The 21,267-nt window shown below is 48.4% G+C and overlaps 1 protein-coding gene across 1 annotated transcript; it reads left to right on the top strand.

Annotated features, from left to right (window-relative positions):
• Window positions 1-1,387: 1,387 nt before the first annotated feature.
• On the top strand, window positions 1,388-20,999 carry RAB20 (RAB20, member RAS oncogene family). The gene is made up of 2 exons (XM_038762184.1): window positions 1,388-1,604; window positions 19,969-20,999. Exons 1-2 carry the CDS (start codon window positions 1,433-1,435, stop codon window positions 20,433-20,435), a joined length of 639 nt encoding a protein of 212 aa, XP_038618112.1. The 5' UTR covers window positions 1,388-1,432; the 3' UTR covers window positions 20,436-20,999.
• The last annotated feature ends 268 nt before the right edge of the window (window positions 21,000-21,267 follow it).

The raw sequence follows: 21,267 nt of genomic DNA, 5'->3' as shown, positions 1-21,267 counted from the left end.
TGGCTAAGCCGTAGGACGGAGCGCGATTGGGCGGGGAATCGGAGGGGCGGAGCTAAGGGCGAGGGGTGGGCTAAGACTTAGTAGGACGGAGCGTGATTGGGCGGAGCTGCGGATGGGCGGGGCAACGGAACGGGAGGGGCGGGGCTAAGAGGTGGGACGGAGCGTGATTGGACGAGGGGCGGAGCTAAGGGCCAGGGGCGGGGCTAAGACTTAGGACGGAGCGTGATTGGACGGGGATGCGTGGAGGGGCGGAGCTAAGGGCGAGGCTAAGCCTTAGTAAGACGGGGCGTGATTGGGCGGGGCCGCGGAGGGGGTGGGGCTGCCGAACGGAGGGAGGCGGGGCTAAGCCGTAGGACGGGGCGTGATTGGGCGGGGCCGCGGAGGGCGGAGCTAAAGGCGAGGGGCGGGGATAAGGCTTAGAAGGACGGAGCATGATTGGGCGGGGTCGAGGAGGGGCGGAGTTAAGGGAGAAAGGCGGGGCTAAGGCTTAGGAGGACGGAGCGTGATTGGACGGGGATGCGGAGGGGGCGGAGCGAAGGGCGAGGGGCGGGGCTAAGCCTTGGTAGGACGGAGCGTGATTGGGCGGGGCTGTGCGGAGGGGAGGAGCTTAGAGCGAGGCTAAGCATTAGTAGGACGGAGCGTGATTGGGCGAGGCCGCGGAGGGGGCGGGGCTAAGCCTTAGGCCGGAGCGTGATTGGGCGGGACTACGGAAGGGGAGGGATGGGGCTAAGCCGTAGGACGGAGCGTGATTGGGCGGGGCCACGGAGGGGGGCGGAGCTAAGGGTGAGAGGCGGGGCTTAGTGGGACGGAGCGTGATTGGGCGGGGCCGCTTTGGGGCGGAGCTAAGGGCGAAAGGCGAGGCAGGACGGGGCGCGATTGGGCGGGGCCGCGGAGGGGGCGGGGCTAAGACGTAGGACGGGGCGCGATTGGGCGGGGCCGCGAAGGGGGCGGAGCTAAGGGTGAGAGGCGGGGCTTAGTGGTACGGAGCGTGATTGGGTGGGGCCGCGTTGGGGCGGAGCTAAGGGCGAAAGGCTTAGCAGGACGGGGCGCGATTGGGCGGGGCCGCTGAGGGGGCGGGGCTAAGACGTAGGACGGAGCGCGATTGGGCGGGGCCGCGAAGGGGCGGAGCTAAGGGTGAGAGGCGGGGCTTAGTGGTACGGAGCGTGATTGGGCGGGGCCGCGTTGGGGCGGAGCTAAGGGCGAAAGGCGGGGCTAAGGCTTAGCAGGACGGGGCGCGATTGGGCGGGGCCGCTGAGGGGGCGGGGCTAAGGCATAGGACGGAGCGCGATTGGGCGGGGCCGCGAAGGGGGCGGAGCTCCGGGGCGTGCGCACGGGGACCGTGCCCGGCGTCGCGCAGAGCGCGGGGGAGTGCGGCCGTGGTGTGTCGCGTCGGCGCCGTCCCGTGGTGTCGGTGCCCGTCCCCGCTCGGGCGATGCGCCGCCCGGACGTGAAGATGGTGCTGCTGGGCCACGTGAACGTGGGCAAGACGTCGCTGCTGCAGCGCTACATGGAGCGCCGCTGCCCCGACCCCGTCAGCACCGTGGGCGGCGCCTTCTACCTCAAGCCCTGGCGCTCCTACAACATCGCCCTCTGGGACACCGCAGGTCAGACCTCCGCAGTCGGTCCGGTACAGTCCAGTCAGTCCATTCATTCATTCATTCAGTCGTATTTATTGAGCGCCTACTGCGTGCGCAGAGCACTGGACTGAGCGCTGGGGAAGCCCAAGTTGGCAACACACAGACGGTCATTCATTCAGTCGTATTTATTGAGCGCTTACTGCGTGCAGAGCACTGGACTAAGCGCTGGGGAAGCCCAAGTTGGCAACACATAGAGACGGTCATTCATTCAATACATGCAACCGTGTTTATTGAGCGCACATCATTCAGTTCATTCATTCAATCGTACTTATTGAGCGCTTACTGCGTGCAGAGCACTGGACTAAGCGCTGGGGAAGCCCAAGTTGGCAACACATAGAGACGGTCATTCATTCAATACATGCAACCGTGTTTATTGAGCGCACATCATTCAGTTCATTCATTCAATCGTACTTATTGAGCGCTTACTGCGTGCAGAGCACTGGACTAAGCGCTGGGGAAGCCCAAGTTGGCAACACACAGACGGTCATTCATTCAGTCGTATTTATTGAGCGCTTACTGCGCGCAGAGCACTGGACTAAGCGCTGGGGAAGCCCAAGTTGGCAACACACAGAGACGGTCATTCATTCAATTCATTCAGTTCATTCAACCGTGTTTATTGAGCGCACATCATTCAGTTCATTCATTCAGTCGTACTTACTGAGCGCTTACTGTGCGCAGAGCACTGGACTAAGCGCTGGGGAAGCCCAAGTTGGCAACACACAGAGACGGTCATTCATTCAATTCATTCAATTCATTCAACCGTGTTTATTGAGCGCACATCATTCAGTTCATTCATTCAATCGTATTTATTGAGCGCTTACTGCGTGCAGAGCACTGGACTAAGCGCTCGGGAAGCCTAAGTTGGCAACACACAGAGACGGTCATTCATTCAGTTCATTCAACCGTGTTTATTGAGCGCACATCATTCAGTTCATTCATTCAGTCGTACTTATTGAGCGCTTACTGTGCGCAGAGCACTGGGCTAAGCGCTCGGGAAGCCTAAGTTGGCAACACACAGAGACGGTCATTCATTCAGTTCATTCATTCAGTCGTATTTACTGAGCGCTTACTGCGCGCAGAGCACTGGACTAAGCGCTCGGGAAGGCCAACTTGGCAACACACAGAGACGGTCATTCATTCATTCAGTCGTATTTATTGAGCGCCTACTGCGTGCACAGAGCACTGGACTAAGCGCTGGGGAAGCCCAAGTTGGCAGCACACAGAGACGGTCATTCATTCAGTTCATTCATTCAGTCGTATTTATTGAGCGCTTGTATGCAGAGCACTGTACTGAGCGCTAGGGAAGTCCACGTTGGCAACACACAGAGACATTCAATTCATTCAATCGTATTTATTGAGCGCTCACTGCGCGCAGAGCACTGGGCTAAGCGCTCGGGAAGTCCAAGTTGGCAACACACAGAGACGGTCATTCATTCAATTCATTCATTCAGTCGTATTTATTGAGCGCTTACTGTGTGCAGAGCACTGGACTAAGCGCTCGGGAAGGACCTGTATATATGTATATATGTTTGTACATATTTTTTACTCTATTTTATTTGTATACATCTATTCTATTTATTTTATTTTGTTAGTATGTTTGGTTTTGTTCTCTGTCTCCCCCTTCTAGACTGTGAGCCCACTGTTGGGTAGGGACTGTCTCTATATGTTGCCAGCTTGTACTTCCCAAGCGCTTAGTACAGTGCTCTGCACACAGTAAGCGCTCAATAAATACGATTGATGATTGATTGATTGATTGACAAGTTGGCAACACACAGAGACGGTCATTCATTCAATTCATTCAATCGTATTTATTGAGCGCTCACTGTGCGCAGAGCACTGGACTAAGCGCTGGGGAAGTCCACGTTGGCAACACACAGAGACGGTCATTCATTCAAGTCATTCAACCGTATTTATTGAGCGCACATCATTCAGTTCATTCATTCAGTCGTATTTATTGAGCGCTTACTGCGTGCAGAGCACTGGACTAAGCGCTGGGGAAGCCCAAGTTGGCAACACACAGACGGTCATTCATTCAGTCGTATTTATTGAGCGCTTACTGCGCGCAGAGCACTGGGCTAAGCGCTGGGGAAGCCCAAGTTGGCAACACACAGAGACGGTCATTCATTCAATTCATTCAATTCATTCAACCGTGTTTATTGAGCGCACATCATTCAGTTCATTCATTCAGTCGTACTTATTGAGCGCTTACTGTGCGCAGAGCACTGGACTAAGCGCTGGGGAAGCCCAAGTTGGCAACACACAGAGACGGTCATTCATTCAATTCATTCAGTTCATTCAACCGTGTTTATTGAGCGCACATCATTCAGTTCATTCATTCAGTCGTATTTATTGAGCGCTTACTGCGTGCAGAGCACTGGACTAAGCGCTCGGGAAGTCCAAGTTGGTAACACACAGAGACGGTCATTCATTCAATCGTATTTATTGAGCGCTTACTGCGTGCAGAGCACTGGACTAAGCGCTGGGGAAGTCCAAGTTGGCGACACACAGAGACGGTCATTCATTCAGTCGTGTTTATTGAGCGCTTACTGTGCGCAGAGCACTGGACTAAGCGCTGGGGAAGTCCAACTTGGCAACACACAGAGACGGTCATTCATTTATTCAGTCGTATTTATTGAGCGCTTACTGCGTGCAGAGCACTGGACTAAGCGCTCGGGAAGTCCAAGATGGCAACACACAGAGACGGTCATTCATTCAGTTCATTCATTCAGTCGTATTTATTGAGCGCTCACAGTGTGCAGAGCACTGGACTAAGCGCTGGGGAAGTCCAAGTTGGCGACACACAGAGACGGTCATTCATTCAGTCGTATTTATTGAGCGCTTACTGCGTGCAGAGCACTGGGCTAAACGCTCGGGAAGTCCAAGATGGCAACACACAGAGACGGTCATTCATTCAATTCATTCCTTCAATTGTATTTATTGAGCGCTTACTGTGTGCAGAGCACTGGACTAAGCGCTTGGAAAGGACAAGTCGGTAATTATAGAGAGAGAGAGAGTCGGCCCCTACCCAACAGCAGGATCACAGTCTAGGAGGGGGAAACAGACAACAAAAAGGCAAAACAAGTGGACTGGTGTCAATATAATAATAATAATGGCATTTGTTAAGCGCTTACTAGGTGCAAAGCACTGTTCTATGTCAATACCATCAGAATAAATAGAATTAGAGCTATAGACACGTCATTAATAAATAAATTAACGTATTTAGTAGACAGGTGTCAAAACCGTAAGATTAATTAATTAATTGTTATTTTACTTGTTATACTTATTATGCTTATTTACTTGTTTTTTGTTCTGTCTACCCCTTCTAATAATAATAATAATGATGATGATGGCGTTTGTTAAGCGCTTACTATGTGCTGAGCACTGTTCTAAGCGCCGGGGGGGGGGGGGGGGAATACAAGGTGATCGTTGGCCCACGTGGGGGAAATACAAGGTGATCAAGTTGCCCCCCGTGGGGCTCACAGTCTCAATCCCCATTTTATTCATTCGTTGTCATTTATTGAGCGCTTCCTGTGTGCAGAGCACTGTACTAAGCGCTTGAGAAGGACAAGTCGGTAACTATGTATAGAGAGACGGCCCCTACCCAACAACGGGCTCACAGTCTAGGAGGGGGAAACAGACAACAAAAAAAAAACAAAACAAGTGGATGGGTGTCAATACTCTCAGAATAAATGGAATTAGAGCTATAGACACGTCATTAATAAATAATTTATTTAGTAGACAGGTGTAAGAACCGTCAGATTAATTGCTATTTTACTTGTTATGCTTGTTATGTTTATTTACTTGTTTTGTTTTGTTGTCTGTCTCCCCCTTCTACTACTACTAATAATAATGATGATGGTGGGGGTTATTAAGCGCTTACTATGTGCCGAGCACTCTTCTAAGTGCCGGGGGAGAAATACAAGGTGATGAAGTTGGCCCGCGTGGGGCTCACAGTCTCAATCCCCATTTTATTCATTCATTCAGTCGTATGTATTGAGCGCTTCCTGTGTGCAGAACACTGTGCTAAGCGCTTGGGAAGGACAAGTCGGTAACTATGTATAGAGAGACGGCCCCTACCCAACAACGGGCTCACAGTCTAGGAGGGGGAAACAGACAACAAAAAAAAACAAAACAAATGGACGGGTGTCAATACTCTCAGAATAAATAGAATTAAAGCTATAGACACGTCATTAATACATAATTTATTTAGTAGACAGGTGTGAGAACCGTCAGATTACTTGCTATTTTACTTATACTTGTTATGTGTATTTACTTGTTTTGTTTTGTTGTCTGTCTCCCCCTTCTAATAATAATAATAATAATGATGATGATGGTGTTTATTAAGCGCTTACTATGTGCTGAGCACTGTTCTAAGCGCCAGGGGGGAGAAAGCAGCGTGGCTCAGTGGAAAGATCACGGGCTTTGGAGTCAGAGGTCATGGGTTCGAATCCTAGCTCCGCCACATGTCTGCTGTGTGACCTTGGGCAAGTCACTTAACTTCTCTGAGCCTCAGTTACCTCATCTGTAAAATGGGGATTAAGACTGTAAACCCCACATGGGACAACCTGCTCACTTTGTACACCCCCCCCCAGCGCTTAGAACAGTGCTTTGCACATAGTAAGTGCTTAACAAATGCCAATATTATTATTATTATATTATTATTAAATACAAGGTGATGAAGTTGGCCCACGTGGGGCTCCCAGTCTCAATCCCCATTTTATTCATTTATTCAGTCATATTTATTGAGCGCTTCATCTGTGCAGAGCACTGGACTGAGCGCTTGGCAAGGACAAATGGGCAACAGATAGAGACAATCCCTGCCCAACAACGGGCTGTGTTGCCAACTTGTACTGCCCAAGCGCTTAGTCCAGTGCTCTGCCCACAGTAAGCGCTCAATAAAGACGATTGATGGATTGAAGGGGGCTGGGTGGCCTTGGGCGAGTCTTTTCCCTTCTCCGTGCCTCAGTTCCCTCCTCTGGAAAATGGGGCTGAAGGCCGTGAGCTCCACGTGGGAAGGGACTGTGTCCAACCCGATTGGCCCGTATCCACCGGGGCGTTTAGGACAGTGCTTGGCACGTAGTAAGCGCTTAACAAGTACCATCATTATTGATACTTGTTAAATGCTTACTATGTGCCAAGTGCCATGTTACATGTTAAGCACTTAACAAGTAATAATGGTGGTATTATTATTATACATAATGTAATATATTATTATATATAATCATAATATAATAATTATAACATATACTAATATATAATAATATAATATGTAATATAATACATTATATGATAATAATATTACTATCATAATACCACCCTAAAACCATGATACCATCATTATTATTACGTTTTAAGCGCTTACTATGTGCCAAGCACTGGTCTAAACCCTGGGGTGGATAAGAGCCAGTCTTGTTGGATCCGGTAGAAGTACCGTAATGATTATATTTGTTGTTATATATTTGTTATTATATAACTGTTAATTTCAGGGGAAGCAGCGTAGTGGGTAGCCCCGACCCGGGGGTCAGAAGGTCGTGGGTTCTAATTCCGACTCCGCCGCTCGTCTGCCGGGTGACCTTGGTCAAGTCATTTCCCTTCTCCGTGCCTCAGTTCCCTCCTCCGGAAAATGGGGGTGGAGACCCTGAGCCCCACGTGGGACAACCTGATTACCTTGTATCCTCCCCAGTGCTTAGGGCACATAGTAAGCGCTTAGCAAAACACCATTATTATTATTATTATTATACAGCATGGCTAAATGGAAAGAGCGAGGGCTTGGGAGTCAGAGGTCATGGGTTCAAATCCCGGTTCCACCAATTGTCAGCTGTGTGACTTTGGGCAAGTCACTTCACTTCTCTGGGCCTCAGTTACCGCACCTGTAAAATGGGGATGAAGACTGTGAGCCCCCCCATGGGACAACCTGATCACCTTGTAACCTCCCCAGCGCTTAGTACAGTGCTTTGCACATCGTAAGCGCTTAATAAATGCCATCGTTATTATTATTATTATTTGGCCTCAAAAAGGAATGGGACCAGAATTCAAGTTTAAAATACCATTTTTGGGAGTTTGTTTTTTTCCCGCGTTGGCCGATCCTGTGTCCTTTGCCCAAACTCTTGGCCTTCACAATCCTAGAGGGATAAATAAGTGATTCTCCCTCCCCAATCTTTTTTCTTTCTTACCTTCGAACTTGTCTTTCTGTTTCATTCTGTAAGAATGTAGCTTTCATTTTAGGTGTTTCTTTCTCACCGTTCACATAGCCGGATATTGGAGTAATCTTCAGTTAGTTATATTTCAGTGGATCCTTATATTGACATGCGGCAGTTGCAGTTTACCGTGATTCGTGATTGAGTTGCAAAATTGATCTTCCTACGACTAAGATTACCCATTTGATTTTATAAAAGCGTATTCGCCATCATTCTTTTAGTAAATGGCAATGTTGAAGATTTGCTTACAATCTCGATGCCTGCTTTTTATCATCATCAATCGTATTTATTGAGCGCTTACTATGTGCAGAGCACTGTACTAAGCGCTTGGGAAGTACAAATTGGCAACATATAGAGACAGTCCCTACCCAAGAGTGGGCTCACAGGCTAAAAGGGGGGAGACAGAGAACAAAACCAAACATACTGACAAAATAAAATAAATAGAATAGATATGTACAAGTAAAATAAAATAATCTTGTTGGACATGTAGAGAAGCGGCGTGGCTCAGTGGAAAGAGCCCGGGCTTTGGAGTCAGAGGTCAAGGGTTCAAATCCCGGCTCCGCCACTTGTCAGCTGTGTGACTTTGGGCAAGTCACTTCACTTCTCTGGGCCTCAGTGACCTCATCTGTAAAATGGGGATGAAGACTGAGCCTCCCGTGGGACAACCTGATCACCTTGTAACCTCCCCAGCGCTTAGAACGGTGCTTTGCACATAGTAAGCGCTTAATAAATGCCATCATTATTATTATGATTATGTTCACAGCCTCACCTTCTTCCCCAGGGTTACCAAACATTTTAGCAGGGGTGATCGGATTTACCTCATCATCATCAATGGTATTTGAGAGTTTCTGCGTGCAGAGCCCTGTGCTAAGCGCTTGGGAGAATACAATCCAGCAGAGTTGGTACCTGAAAATAAATCTTGAACGTTTTGACTGCCTCCCAGAATTTCCGAAGAAAATCTCCTCCCTTTGTCATTCCGTGTATTGTTTGCATCTTGCCAAGAGTACTTGGGGTGAGAGGTGGGAAAACAATTGAGGCTGCTGGATTTCTTGCCCAACAAACGGTTTTAAATGTAGATATCTCTACTTCGGCCATGCCTATCGGGGAATAAATGTCTTTTGTCTCACAAAAGACAGGGTGGGGAAGAAAGATAATCTCTTTTGCATTAAGGAGGACGGAGTGATCGATTTAGGAAGGGTCAGAGGCCAATCAATCAATCCTATTTATTGAGCATTTACTGTGTGCAGAGCACCTTAATAAGTGTTGGAGAGAGAAGCATCATGTCCTAGTGGATAGAGCACAGCCCTGGGAGTCAAAAGTACCTGGGTTCAAATCTCAGCCCTTGCACTTATTTGCTGTGGGACCTTGGGCAAGTCACTTCACTACTCTGGGCCTCAGTTACTTCATCTGTAAAGTGGGGATTAAGACTGAGAGCCCCATGTGGGACAGGGACTGTGTCCAACCTGATTACTTTGTATTTGCCTCAGCGCTTAGAACAGTGCCTGGCACGTAGTAAGCACTTTACAAATACCATGAAGAGAGAGAGAGAGAGAGGACAATATAACAAGGTAACGGACACAGTCCCTGCCCACAACGAGCTTACAGTCCAGAGGGGGAGAGCGTGTCTGGGCCTCCCGTCTCCCAAAATGCCACTTCTGAAAATAATCGTAGTATTTATGATGCTCTTTAGAGTCAGGGTCAGACACAATTCCTGGCCTCTCCCTCCCCGAGGCCCCGAGTCTTACAAAAGAGGGAGATGGGTATTTTCTTCCCAATTTACAGATGAAGAAACCGAGGCACCGAGCAGTTAAACGACTCGCCCTTGGTCTCACAGACGCGTAGGAGGGCCAGGGCAAGAAATCTAGTGCATTTTCCTCTAAGCCCTGCTGCCACTTTTGTGTTTGGTTAGAATTTAGGGAGCGAGCTACACAGCCGTAGGTTTATGGGAGAGAAGGCCCTTTCTTCATTTCTTACCCTAACAGTGAGTCATTCAGCTGAACCCTATTTGGTTCTCGACCCCCAACACAAAAATAACTGAATAATGACTCCCTCTAGACTGTAAGCTCGTTGTGGGTTGGGAATGCCTCTACCAACTCGGTTATATTGTTATTTTGTAGTCTCCCAAGGGCTTAGTGCAGTGTTCTGCACACAGTAAGCGCTCAATAAAGACGATTGATTGATTGCTCTGTACACAGAAAGCACTCAGTAAATTCAGTCGATTGTTTGAGCTGATCTATTCATTCATTCAATCGTATTTATTGAGTCCTTAGTATCTGCAAAGCACAATACTTAGAGCAGGTTTTAGTTAACTGCTGATTGTACCTAGAATGGAATGTTGCCCTGTGCAAATTAAGGAACAATATTCCTGTGTGCATGTCTCTGATTAAAAAAAAAAAATCCAAATATGTTCCCTGTGGAGTATTATGCAAGACACATCCTTAAACAGTTGATAATTTGTACAACAAAAATAAATCTTGGTATTCTAGAAAATTTGGTGCTGTGAGAATGACGAGTTGTATTAAATACCAACTCTTTTATATTGTACTCTCCTAAGTCTCCTAAGTCTATTCTATTTATTTTATTTTGTTAATATGTTTTGCTTTGTTCTCTGTCTCCCCCTTCTAGACTGTGAGCCCACTGTTGGGTAGGGACCATCTCTGTGTGTTGCCAACTTGTACTTCCCAAGCACTTAGTACGGTGCTGTGCACACAGTAAGCGCTCAATAAATACGATTGAAGAAGAAGCAGCTTAGGAGAGTGCAATGTACCGTATATCTACCTCAGGGCCCATTTTAAGACCTTAACAAACCCCAGCATTATCCCTGAGGGGGCAGGAGGAGGGGAACAAGAGGTTGGTAGTTGGAGAGATGAGATTGCAACACAGCCAGGGAGTTGATGAACTGAGAGGAGGAGGAGGAGGGAAGTTCCTCATTTCCCAACTCTTGGATATTAGAGGGAGTAGGCAGGCAATGCAGAATGTGGAGCTCGGGTGGCAAATGTTGTTGGGTAGGGACCGTCTCTACATGTTGCCATCTTGTACTTCCCAAGCGCCCAGTCCAGTGCTCCGCACATAGTAAGCGCTCAATAAATACGATTGAATGAATGAATGAATGAAATGGCCAAGGGCAGAGCGGGTTCTAGCTGTTTGGTAGAGTCCCTCCCTGGCAGCGCATTTCCCATCTCCTTTAGAAGGTTTCATGGTGCTGCCAGTTTGGGGTTTGATTTTCTGTTGGTTTTTAGGGGTGTTTGCAAAGCACCTATTGGGTGCCAATCACTCTGCTAAGCACTGGGGCAGATACAAGACCATTCCTTATGAGGCTCCCAGCCTTAAGCCCCATTTATCAGTTGAGGTAACAGGCACAGCCAGTTAATCATATTTATTGAGCGTTTACTATGTGCTGAGCACTATACTAAATAACGTGAGCCCGTTGTTGGGTAGGGACCGTCTCGATATGTTGCCGACTGGTACTTCCCAAGCGCTTAGTACAGTGCTCTGCACACATGAAGCGCCCAATAAATACGATTGAATGAATGTGGCACACATTCCCTGTCCACAGTGAGCTTACAGTCTGGTGGGGAGCCGGGTGGCCAGAGAAGGGAAGTAAGTAGCCCAGGGTCACAGAGCAGACAAGTGGCAAGGCCGGGATTGGAACCCAGGTCCAGAGAAGTGAAGTAAGTAGCCCAGGGTCACAGAGCAGACAAGTGGCAAGGCCGGGATTGGAACCCAGGTCTTCCGACTCCCAGCCCCGGGCTCTTTCCCCTATCAATCAATCAATCGTATTTATTGAGCGCTTACTGTGTGCAGAGCACTGGACTAAGCGCTTGGGAAGTACAAGTTGGCAACACATAGAGACAGTCCCTACCCAACAGTGGGCTCACAGTCTAAAAGGGGGAGACAGAGAACAAAACCAAACATACTAACAAAATAAAATAAATAGAACAGGCCACGCCGTTTCTAGTTCATCCTGCCGAAGGAGTCAGAGGACCCGGGTTCCACAACTGGAGAAGGAGCATGGCCTAGGGGAAAGAGCCCGGCTCCACAGTTTTAATCTCGGTTTTGCCACTTGCCGGATCACCTGTCCCTTCACTTCTCTGTGCCTCCTCATCATCAATCGTTTTTATTGAGCGCTTACTGTGTGCAGAGCACTGTACTAAGCGCTTGGGAAGTACAAATTGGCAACATATAGAGACAGTCCCTGCCCAACAGTGGGCTCACAGTCTAAAACCTCATCTGTAAAATATTTACCTCGTCTGTAAAATAGGGGATTAAATACCCGTTCTCCCTTCCTCTTAGACCGTGAGCCTCTGGAGAGCAAGGACTCTGTCCAATCTGCCCATACTGTAGTAATAATAATAATAATAATAATGATGGCATTTATTAAGCGCTTACTATGTGCAAAGCACTGTTCTAAGCGCCGGGGAGGTTGCAAGGTGATCAGGTTGCCCCACGGGGGGCTCACAGTCTTCAACCCCGTTTTGCGGATGAGGGAACTGAGGCCCAGAGGAGTGAAGTGACTTGCCCCAAGTCACACAGCTGACAAGTGGGGGAGTCGGGATTTGAACCCATGACCTCTGACTCCAAAGCCCGGGCTCTTTCCACTGAGCCACGCTGCTTCTCTGCATAGAACAGTGCTTTGCACATAGTAAGCGCTTAATAAATGCCGTCATTATTATCTGTATCTACCCTAGAGCTTCATACAGTGCTTGGGGCACGTAGGAAGTGTGTAACAACAACCATTATTGTTATTATTATTATTAGTATCTGGGCAGCCTTGGGAAGCAAGGTAAGCTGATGGAAAGAACACAGGCCTGAGAGTCCGAGGGTCTGGGTTCTGCTCCCAGCTCTGCCACTTGTCTGCTGGGTGACCTTGGGCAACTTCTCTGTGCCTCAGTTCCCTCATTTGTAAAAAAACCACAAAAAACCAAAAGCATTTCTGCCTCCTACTCAGCCTGTTGAGGGACAAGGGACTGTGTCCAACCTGATTATCTTATATTTATCCCAGTGCTCAGTTCATGCAGTCGTATTTATTGAGCGCTTACTGTGTGCAGAGCACTGTACTAAGCGCTTGGTACAGTGCCTGTCACATAAGTGCACAACAAATATTCTCATTCTGGTGATATCACGTACCGTGAGCTGATACAAGCAGTTCGGCACGGAGCTGTTGTCATTATTTTGTTGCCTGGGCCGTTCTCTTTACCTTAAAGGCTTGAGGGGGTAACTGGAGGTTGGGGACACTGAGAACCTGCCCACCCCCATCATTGAGCAAGTACTGGGTTCAAATCCCAGCGTGACTTTGGGCAAGTCACTTCACTCCTCTGGGCCTCAGTTCCCTCATCTGTAAAATGGGAGTTAAGACTGTGAGCCCCACGGGGGACAACCTGATCACCTTGTATCCTCCTCAGTGCTTTGCACATAGTAAGCACTTAATAAATGCCATTATTATTATTATTACTGTGTGCAGAGCACTGTACTAAGCACATTGGGATGGGCAGGAGCCTCACCTGCTACTTCTGTTGTGCTCTCCCGAGCACTTAGTACAGTGCTCTGCACGTAGTAAGTGCTCAATAAATCCCACTATTATTATTATTACTGTGTGCAGAGCACTGTACTAAGCACATTGGGATGGGCAGGAGCCTCATCTGCTACTTCTGTTGTGCTCTCCCGAGCACTTAGTACAGTGCTCTGCACGTAGTAAGCGCTCAATAAATCCCACTGACTGGGAGAATTCGCCACAATCCAGTTGGTAGACAGACACGGTTCCCTGCCCACAAGGAGCTGACTATTTAAAGGGTGTTGTAATCTCCTGGGTGTTTTGGGCCCCAAAATAAAGCCGCCTCTGGAATCAGATCTTGCTGGTGATTGTGAATTGGAAGAATGGAAACTAACTTGAACTCTGTCCTGAGGTATGGTAGCAACATTGTAGTCAAATAGATTGAAAAGATAACCAAACATTGCAACATTGGTTGCATTTCAGATCCTTCTCCCTCTCTCCTCCACCCTGTATAAGACACCCCAGAAGTTCTATATAGTGGGAAAAATTGTTTTTGAACCATCTGTGTAGGGGTTGATTCGGGCAAAATGGCTAATCAAGGTCAAGTATGTTTTTTAAGTGATAACGGAATGATTTTTAGGGCACTTCAGAAGGCAATTTCATGGTTCACCCCACTCTTTTGTAAGGCACAGACCGGAAAAACAAGTAAAATGCAGGTTGTTCAAAATTCCAGCTCACTCCAGCTGCTGTTATCCCCTCCAGCGATCTCCTAATACAGTATCGCCTTATGTGGTTTGGCCGAAGGACTATTTTCCCCCGTTGGAATTTTTCATTCCCGGTATTGTCTGGCATAAAATTAAAATTTCATGGTGCAGAACTGGCAGGATAATCCGAAAGGTTGAAAGCAGTGGGGAAAGATTGGGGCTAGCGATAACTATATTAGTCTTTCTCGTGGTGAGGTTGGAAATTTCACCTTTACCCTTTGACACTCTTGCAAAACTTAGGAAATGAATCGTGTTCACCCTTACCCTTTGACACTCTTGCAAAAATTAGGAAATGAATAGTGTTCACCCTTACCCTTTGACACTCTTGCAAAAATTAGGAAATGAGTAGTATTCACCCTTACCCTTTGACACTCTTGCGAAAGTGAGGAAATGAATAATTTTCTGAACCTGTGTGTGCACACACTGCAGAGCTGTGGCATTCCAGTCCGGGCGTCAGTAGTTGTGGTGAAGAAATACTGGGCCGTGAAACAAATGGCAGAAGTTTTGTTGTTAAGGGAGTTAAGAAAGGGGCTCCAAAATGATTTTTTCCTATGGTAGGTACATAACTTTTGTTTGTGATGTCCTGATTCATAAAAAAAAAAAAATAGAAAAAGCTCATCCTACAGGACCTGCTGTTTTGCTTCCCCTAAGTGCTTAAGAATGGATAATCGGTTGAGGGGGACATTGAAGGTAATCAGGGAAGACTTCCTGTAGGCAGTGGGCTTGCTGGAGGGATTTGAAGATTGAGGCTTGTCACCTGGCAGGTTTGAAGCGGAGGGTGTTCAGAGGGTGGGAAAGGGCATGGACAAGGGATTAAAAGAAGGGAGTCGAGTAAGTCAATCAGTCAATCGTATTTATTGAGCGCTTACTGTGTGCAGAGCACCGTACTAAGCGCTTGGGAAGTTCAAGTTGGCAACATATAGAGACGGTCCCTACCCAACAGTGGAGAAGGGGGAGACAGAGAACAAAACCAAACATATTAACAAAATAAACAGCAACAAGAATATCTCGGGAGGAACAAAGAGGGTGAGCTGGGGTTTGGGCAGTGTGAGAGCAGATACCAATCGATTGATCGATCGATCGATCGAGAAGCAGCCTGGCCTAGTGAATAGGGTTAGGGGCCCAGGAGTCAGAAGGACCTGGGTTCTGATCCTGCCACCTCCACTTGTCTGCTTTGTCACCTAGGGCAAGTCCTTCACCTGTCAGTCAGTCGTATTTACTGTGTGCAGAGCACTGTACTAAGCGCTTGGAAGAGTACAAATAACAGACACATTCCATGCCCACAGTGGGCTAGAGACGAGCCTACAGTCTTACACTTCTCTGGGCCTCCGCTCCCTCGTCTGTAAAGTGGGGATTTAGACGGTGAGCAGCGTGGCTTAGTGGAAAGAGCCTGGGCTTGGGTGTCAGTGGTCGTGGGTTCTAGTGCCGGCTCCGCCACTGATCAGCTGTGTGATTTTGGGCAAGTCACTTGACTTCTATGTGCCTCAGTTACATCATCTGTAAAATGGGAATTAAGACTGTGAGCCCCACGTGGGACAACCTGATTACCGTGTATCTACCCCAGCGCTTAGAACAGTACTCGGCACATAGGAAGCACTTAACAGATACCATTATTATTATCATTATTATTATTATTATTATTATTATTTTGTGGGACAGGGACTGTGTCCAAGCTGATTAGCTTGTATCTACCCCAGCGCTTAGAACACTGTCTGACACATAGTAAGCACTTAAGTTTAAAGTACCGTCATTATTATATGCTTTGGCTGGAAGACGACGGCAGAATTTGGGAATTTTCTTCGGACACCCTGAGCCAGATAATCTGGTCCCTGACTAGGAAGCCACTGAAGATTTCTCTTCTGGGTCTCCCGTTCTTGTCACTATATCATTTATTCTTTCGTTCATTATATATTCTATTATAGCCTCAGTAGGCAGCTGATTCTTGCACTTGGATCTGTGACCTTTGGGCATTTGATGTGCACTCCTCTAGACCGTGAACTGCAAATGTGTCTGTTGTTATATTGTACTCTCCAAGCGCTTAGTACAGTGCTTTGCACACAGTAAGCACTTAAGTTTAAAATACCATTGTTATTATGCGCTTTGGCTGGAAGACGACGGCAGAATTTGGGAATTTTCTTCGGACACCCTGAGCCAGATAATCTGGTCCCTGACTAGGAAGCCACTAAAGATTTCTCTTCTGGGTCTCCCGTTCTTGTCACTATATCATTTATTCTTTCGTTCATTATATATTCTATTATAGCCTCAATAGGCAGCTGATTCTTGCACTTCGATCTGTGACCTTTGGGCATTTGGTGTGCGCTCCTCTAGACCGTGAACTGCAAATGTGTCTGTTGGTCTCCCGTTCTTGTCACTATATCATTTATTCTTTCGTTCATTATATATTCTATTATCTATATTATCATCTATATTCCCCTCCCCACAGCACCTGTATATATGTATATATGGTTGTACATATTTATTACTCTGTTTATTTATTTATTTATTTATTTTACTTGTACATTTCTATCCTACTTATTTTATTTTGTTGGTTTGTTTGGTTCTGTTCTCTGTCTCCCCCTTTTAGACTGTGAGCCCACTGTCGGGTAGGGACTGTCTCTATGTGATGCCAATTTGTACTTCCCAAGCGCTTAGTGCAGTGCTCTGCACATGGTAAGCGCTCAATAAATACGATTGATTGATTGATTGATTGATTGATATATTCTATTATAGGCTCAGTAGGCAGCTGATTCTTGCACTTGGATCTGTGACCTTTGGGCATTTGGTGTGCGCTCCTCTAGACCGTGAACTGCAAATGTGTCTGTTGGTCTCCCGTTCTTGTCACTATATCATTTATTCTTTCGTTCATTATATATTCTATTATAGCCTCAATAGGCAGCTGATTCTTGCACTTGGGTCTGTGACCTTTGGGCATTTGGTGTGCGCTCCTCTAGACCATGAACTGCGAATGTGTCTGTTATGTTGTACTCTCCCAAGCGCTTAGTACAGTGCTTTGCACACAATAAGCACTCAGATGCGATTGAATGATTTGATATTCAACAGGTATTGAATCCCCATTTTACGGTTGAGGACACTGAGGCACAGAGAAGTTAAGTGACTTGCCTAAGGTCACACAGCTAGCAATTGGCAGAGCTGGGATTAGGCCTAAGCACTTTCCACTAGGTCACGAGCAAATCAGATCAGAAACAGTCCCTTTCCCATAGGAGACTAAGGAGTAATTGTCAAGAGTAATAGCTTGTGTTACGGTATAACTGAGTTTTATGCCATAGAAGTTTTACTGTGTCCTTTAGGCTGGGCCCAATTTCATAATGATCTTTCTGGGAACTTAAGAACTATTGAATATCTCAACCTGATGGTGCCTTTTTGATGCGGAAATGGGTATTTCCACAGCTTTCCAATTGTGCAATTGTGAGTGCTCAAAAAAAAGGGAAGGTTTCCTATCGTTCATAGAAGTGCAGTTAGTATTGTTCCTGAAAGTTTCACATCATTAAACCTCTCCCATGGCAGGGCACCATCGCTGCAGCGATGAAGGGTCGAACAGGAAATGAACTGGTTGTTCCATCATGAAATACCAGTGGGAGCTTCAGTCCTGCAGCGGGGCTCCTTGGAAAGAGCCCGGGCTTTGGAGTCAGAGGTCGTGGGTTCAAATCCCGGCTCCGCCACTTGTCTGCTGTGTGACTTTGGGCAAATCACTTCACTTCTCTGGGCCTCAGTTCCCTCATCTGTAAACTGGGGATGAAGACTGTGAGCCCCACGTGGGACAACCTGATTGCCTTGTGTCTACCCCAGCGCTTGGCGTATAGTAAGCGCTTAACAAATACCAACATTATTATTAGTAGTAGTAATAAGCACTTAAAAAAATACCATTATCAACAGTGGGATGAGTCTCTGGACGGGATGAGTCCCTGGCCTTCGGAAAGGCCACTGTACTGCTAATTGTGACTCCATTTACAGCCCCCTGTCCCCCTCCCACATTCCCCACCTGGTTCTCCCACATTTGGGAGGGGTGAAGCTAACTTTAGCATTAACTTTACCCTCATAGTGCTAATCCCATGGGAATACCTCCTCACTCAGCGGAGTTATTAACCTCTCCACTGGAGGAGAACACTGAGTCTCCCAGGCTCGATCTCTGTATCTCTTGGTCCTTTCTTGCTTCTCCCATCCAGGGAAGAAACTCTCGCAGACAGAAATAGTTTGGCCTTCCCTTTAGCCTGCATAAAAGCTACGTAGTGGGAACTCACCAGGCTTCATACTGTGCAATACTCATGTGGCTTTTCGCCCTTCAGTCACTTCCTTATGATATCACGTGTCTAAGAGCTGATGTCTCTTGCAGCGGCTGGAAAGACCTTATGATCCCCAGCTCGTCGGGGGATTAATGGGGCTCCTCTCCCCGAGCTACGTGCCCGGTCGGTTGTGACGGAGGAGACAAATTCATCATTTTTCTGCCAGAGCTGGCGATTTTCCAAGTGTTTAAGTCATCCCCCTTAGGTAGCCTCTCCCGGCAGAGAGGGATCGCAGCAGAAACTACAATGAGGCCCTTTAAGATGGGTTAGAAATTTTGTGGTCATGGGCAGGAAATGGTCAGTGGGGAACTGGGGAAAGGTTGTTTTTCTCCAGTCTTGGTTTCAAGGAAAGTGAAACAGCAACCAACTAACAAGGGAGGAGACCAAGTGTTTAGCTGGTGGTTCCTAGAAGTGGAGTTGGTTAGTGGCATCCCGGCTATTTTGATGTCTCATTTTTTTTTTTTAGGCTGTTTTGACTTTCAGAATGACTTTGAGGCCTGTGCCTATATTCAGAGTTGCTACTGAATGAGGAAGAAGAGTATTTTAATCTCTCCCAGCAGTCTGAGAATGCGGTTTGTTGTTTTTTTTTTAATCATGTGGTCAGCTGGTAATCTTCTGGGCAACTTGTTATTTTTTAATGGAGGAAAACCTTGGAATCTGTGCTTGAAAAACCCGATCCAGCTTGCAGGTGGGAAGAGAGCGGATGCCCCCTGAAATGCGAATTTAGTGCTGTTTCCAGCAGCCGGTGGGTAGAACCCCGGATCAGAGGTGCCTTTGCAGGACAGGTGGGAATTCCCAGATTGTTGGGAGGAGGTGGTCACCCTTCATCCACCCCACATTGCATTGTTGCAGAGGGAGTGGGAGTCCTGATTTGCCCCTCACTGAGGGTCTAATGGTTTGAGGGGCTCTTTGATTCCGATCCCAAACACCCCCCCGCCACAGAGAGCCCACTCTTTAGGGCTTTTGACTCTGAATTATTCAGGAATAATGGGCTTGAGCCATCAAGGATCATCAAGGATACCTTGTCCATGACCATTCCCCCCACTCTTCATCCTCCTCCTTCTCTTCCTCCGTCTTCTCCTCCTCCCCCTCGGCCACTTCAGCCTTTCCCAGAAAGAGGAAACGAAAACATCCGACTGCCTATGGGCAACAGTAGTCCAAGACGGCAGAGAACGTGTCTGCTAATTTCTCTTGACTAGCACCTTCTCCAAGCATTCAGAACAGTGCTGGGTACACAGTAAGCGCTCAATACATCCCGTCGATCGATCGATGGATGGCAGGAACCGGGCTAAAGCGGCAGAAACGAGCCCGGCGTTTTTCCGTGGATGGAGGGGGAGGTCTCGCGCTGTTGGGAACCTCGCGGTGGAGGCGGCGGAGACTTTGATCCGCAGGCTTCTCACAGAGCTCCGCCGTCAGACCCGTCGCGCCTCGCGCCGGAGCGGCCCGTCTTCTCCGGATGCCGTAGGCAAGGGGAGCTTGGTCATCCGGGGGTGTGTTGGGGCATCTCCTCGCTCCTGCTGGGCGGGGGCGTAGGGCGGGTGGGCCGGCTGACCCCCCCGCCCCCGTTTCTCTCCGCAGGCCGGGAGCAGTTCCACGGGCTGGGGTCCATGTACTGCCGGGGGGCCTCCGTCGTCATCCTGACGTACGACGTGAACCACCGGCAGAGCCTGGTGGAGCTGGAGGAGCGCTTCCTGGCCCTGACGGACTCGGCCAGCGCCGACTGCCTCTTCGCCCTGGTGGGGAACAAGGTGGACCTGTCCGGCCAGGCCGGGACCCCGAGGCAGGCCTGCCGCGAGGACGCCGTGGCCCTCTACAAGCGGATCATCAGATACAAGATGCTGGATGAGAAGGACGTGCCCGCGGCGGAGGCCATGTGCTTTGAGACGAGCGCCAAGACCGGCTACAACGTGGACCACCTGTTCGAGACGTTGTTTGACATGGTGGTGCCGCTCATCCTGCAGCGGAGGGCCCAGGGGGCCCCCCAGACGGTCGAGATCACCCCCTACAAGCCGGCCAAGCGGACTCATCAGGGGTGCTGCTCCTGAGCCCCAGAGGCCTCCGGACAACCGGGGCCCCAGGAGGACGCCGCAGTCATTCGAAAGAGCCGACCCCGCCGTGAGTAGGTGGGCTCCGAGGGAGGAGCGCATCAGTCGTGGCGATACGGACCCCCGCCAGGCCTCTTCCCCCGAACCCGTCTCCGCCTGGAGCGGCCCCCCGTTTCCGGCTTCTCCGGGAGCCGCTTCCCTCATCCAGTCTCTCTCTCCTCGACGGAGCCCGAGCCCATTGAGGCCAGCTGGCTCCGCTCAGCGATTCTGCGTCCTTTTAATACGGAATCACCGATAAGCCATTCTCCACTTTTGTACCCGGCCAGCCACGGGCTGCATCTTACTGTAAAATGAACCTGGAAGTGATGATAATAATAATAATAATAATAATAAAAACCCACAACAAATCGGGGTGAAATTCTTTCGCTCGAGACTATTTCCTCAGGCTGCCGCTCCACCGGAGGCTGCAAGCCGGAAGGCTTCTGGGAGGAGCGAGCTTCAGGAGATGTGCAATTCGGGGGCCTGTCAACCTTTGGGCAAGTCATTTAACTTCTCTGTGCCTCAGTTACCTCATCTGTAAAATGGGGATTAAGATTGTGAGCCCCATGTGGGACAACCTGATCACCTTGTAACCTCTCCAGTGCTTTGCACATAGCAAGCGCTTAATAAATGCCATCGTCATCAAGCGACGTCCTTTAGACTATATGCTCCTTGTGGGCTGGGAACACATCTGTCAACTCTGTGGTATTGTACTCTCCCAAATGCTTAGTGCAGTGCTCGATAAATGCCATTGATTGATTGATTGAGTCCCATGAGGGAGAAGGGACTGTGT

This window comes from Tachyglossus aculeatus, chromosome 20 (assembly GCF_015852505.1).
Source record: "Tachyglossus aculeatus isolate mTacAcu1 chromosome 20, mTacAcu1.pri, whole genome shotgun sequence".
Classification (NCBI taxonomy): Eukaryota; Metazoa; Chordata; class Mammalia; order Monotremata; family Tachyglossidae; genus Tachyglossus; species Tachyglossus aculeatus.
This window is presented reverse-complemented; position numbering and strand designations above follow the sequence as displayed.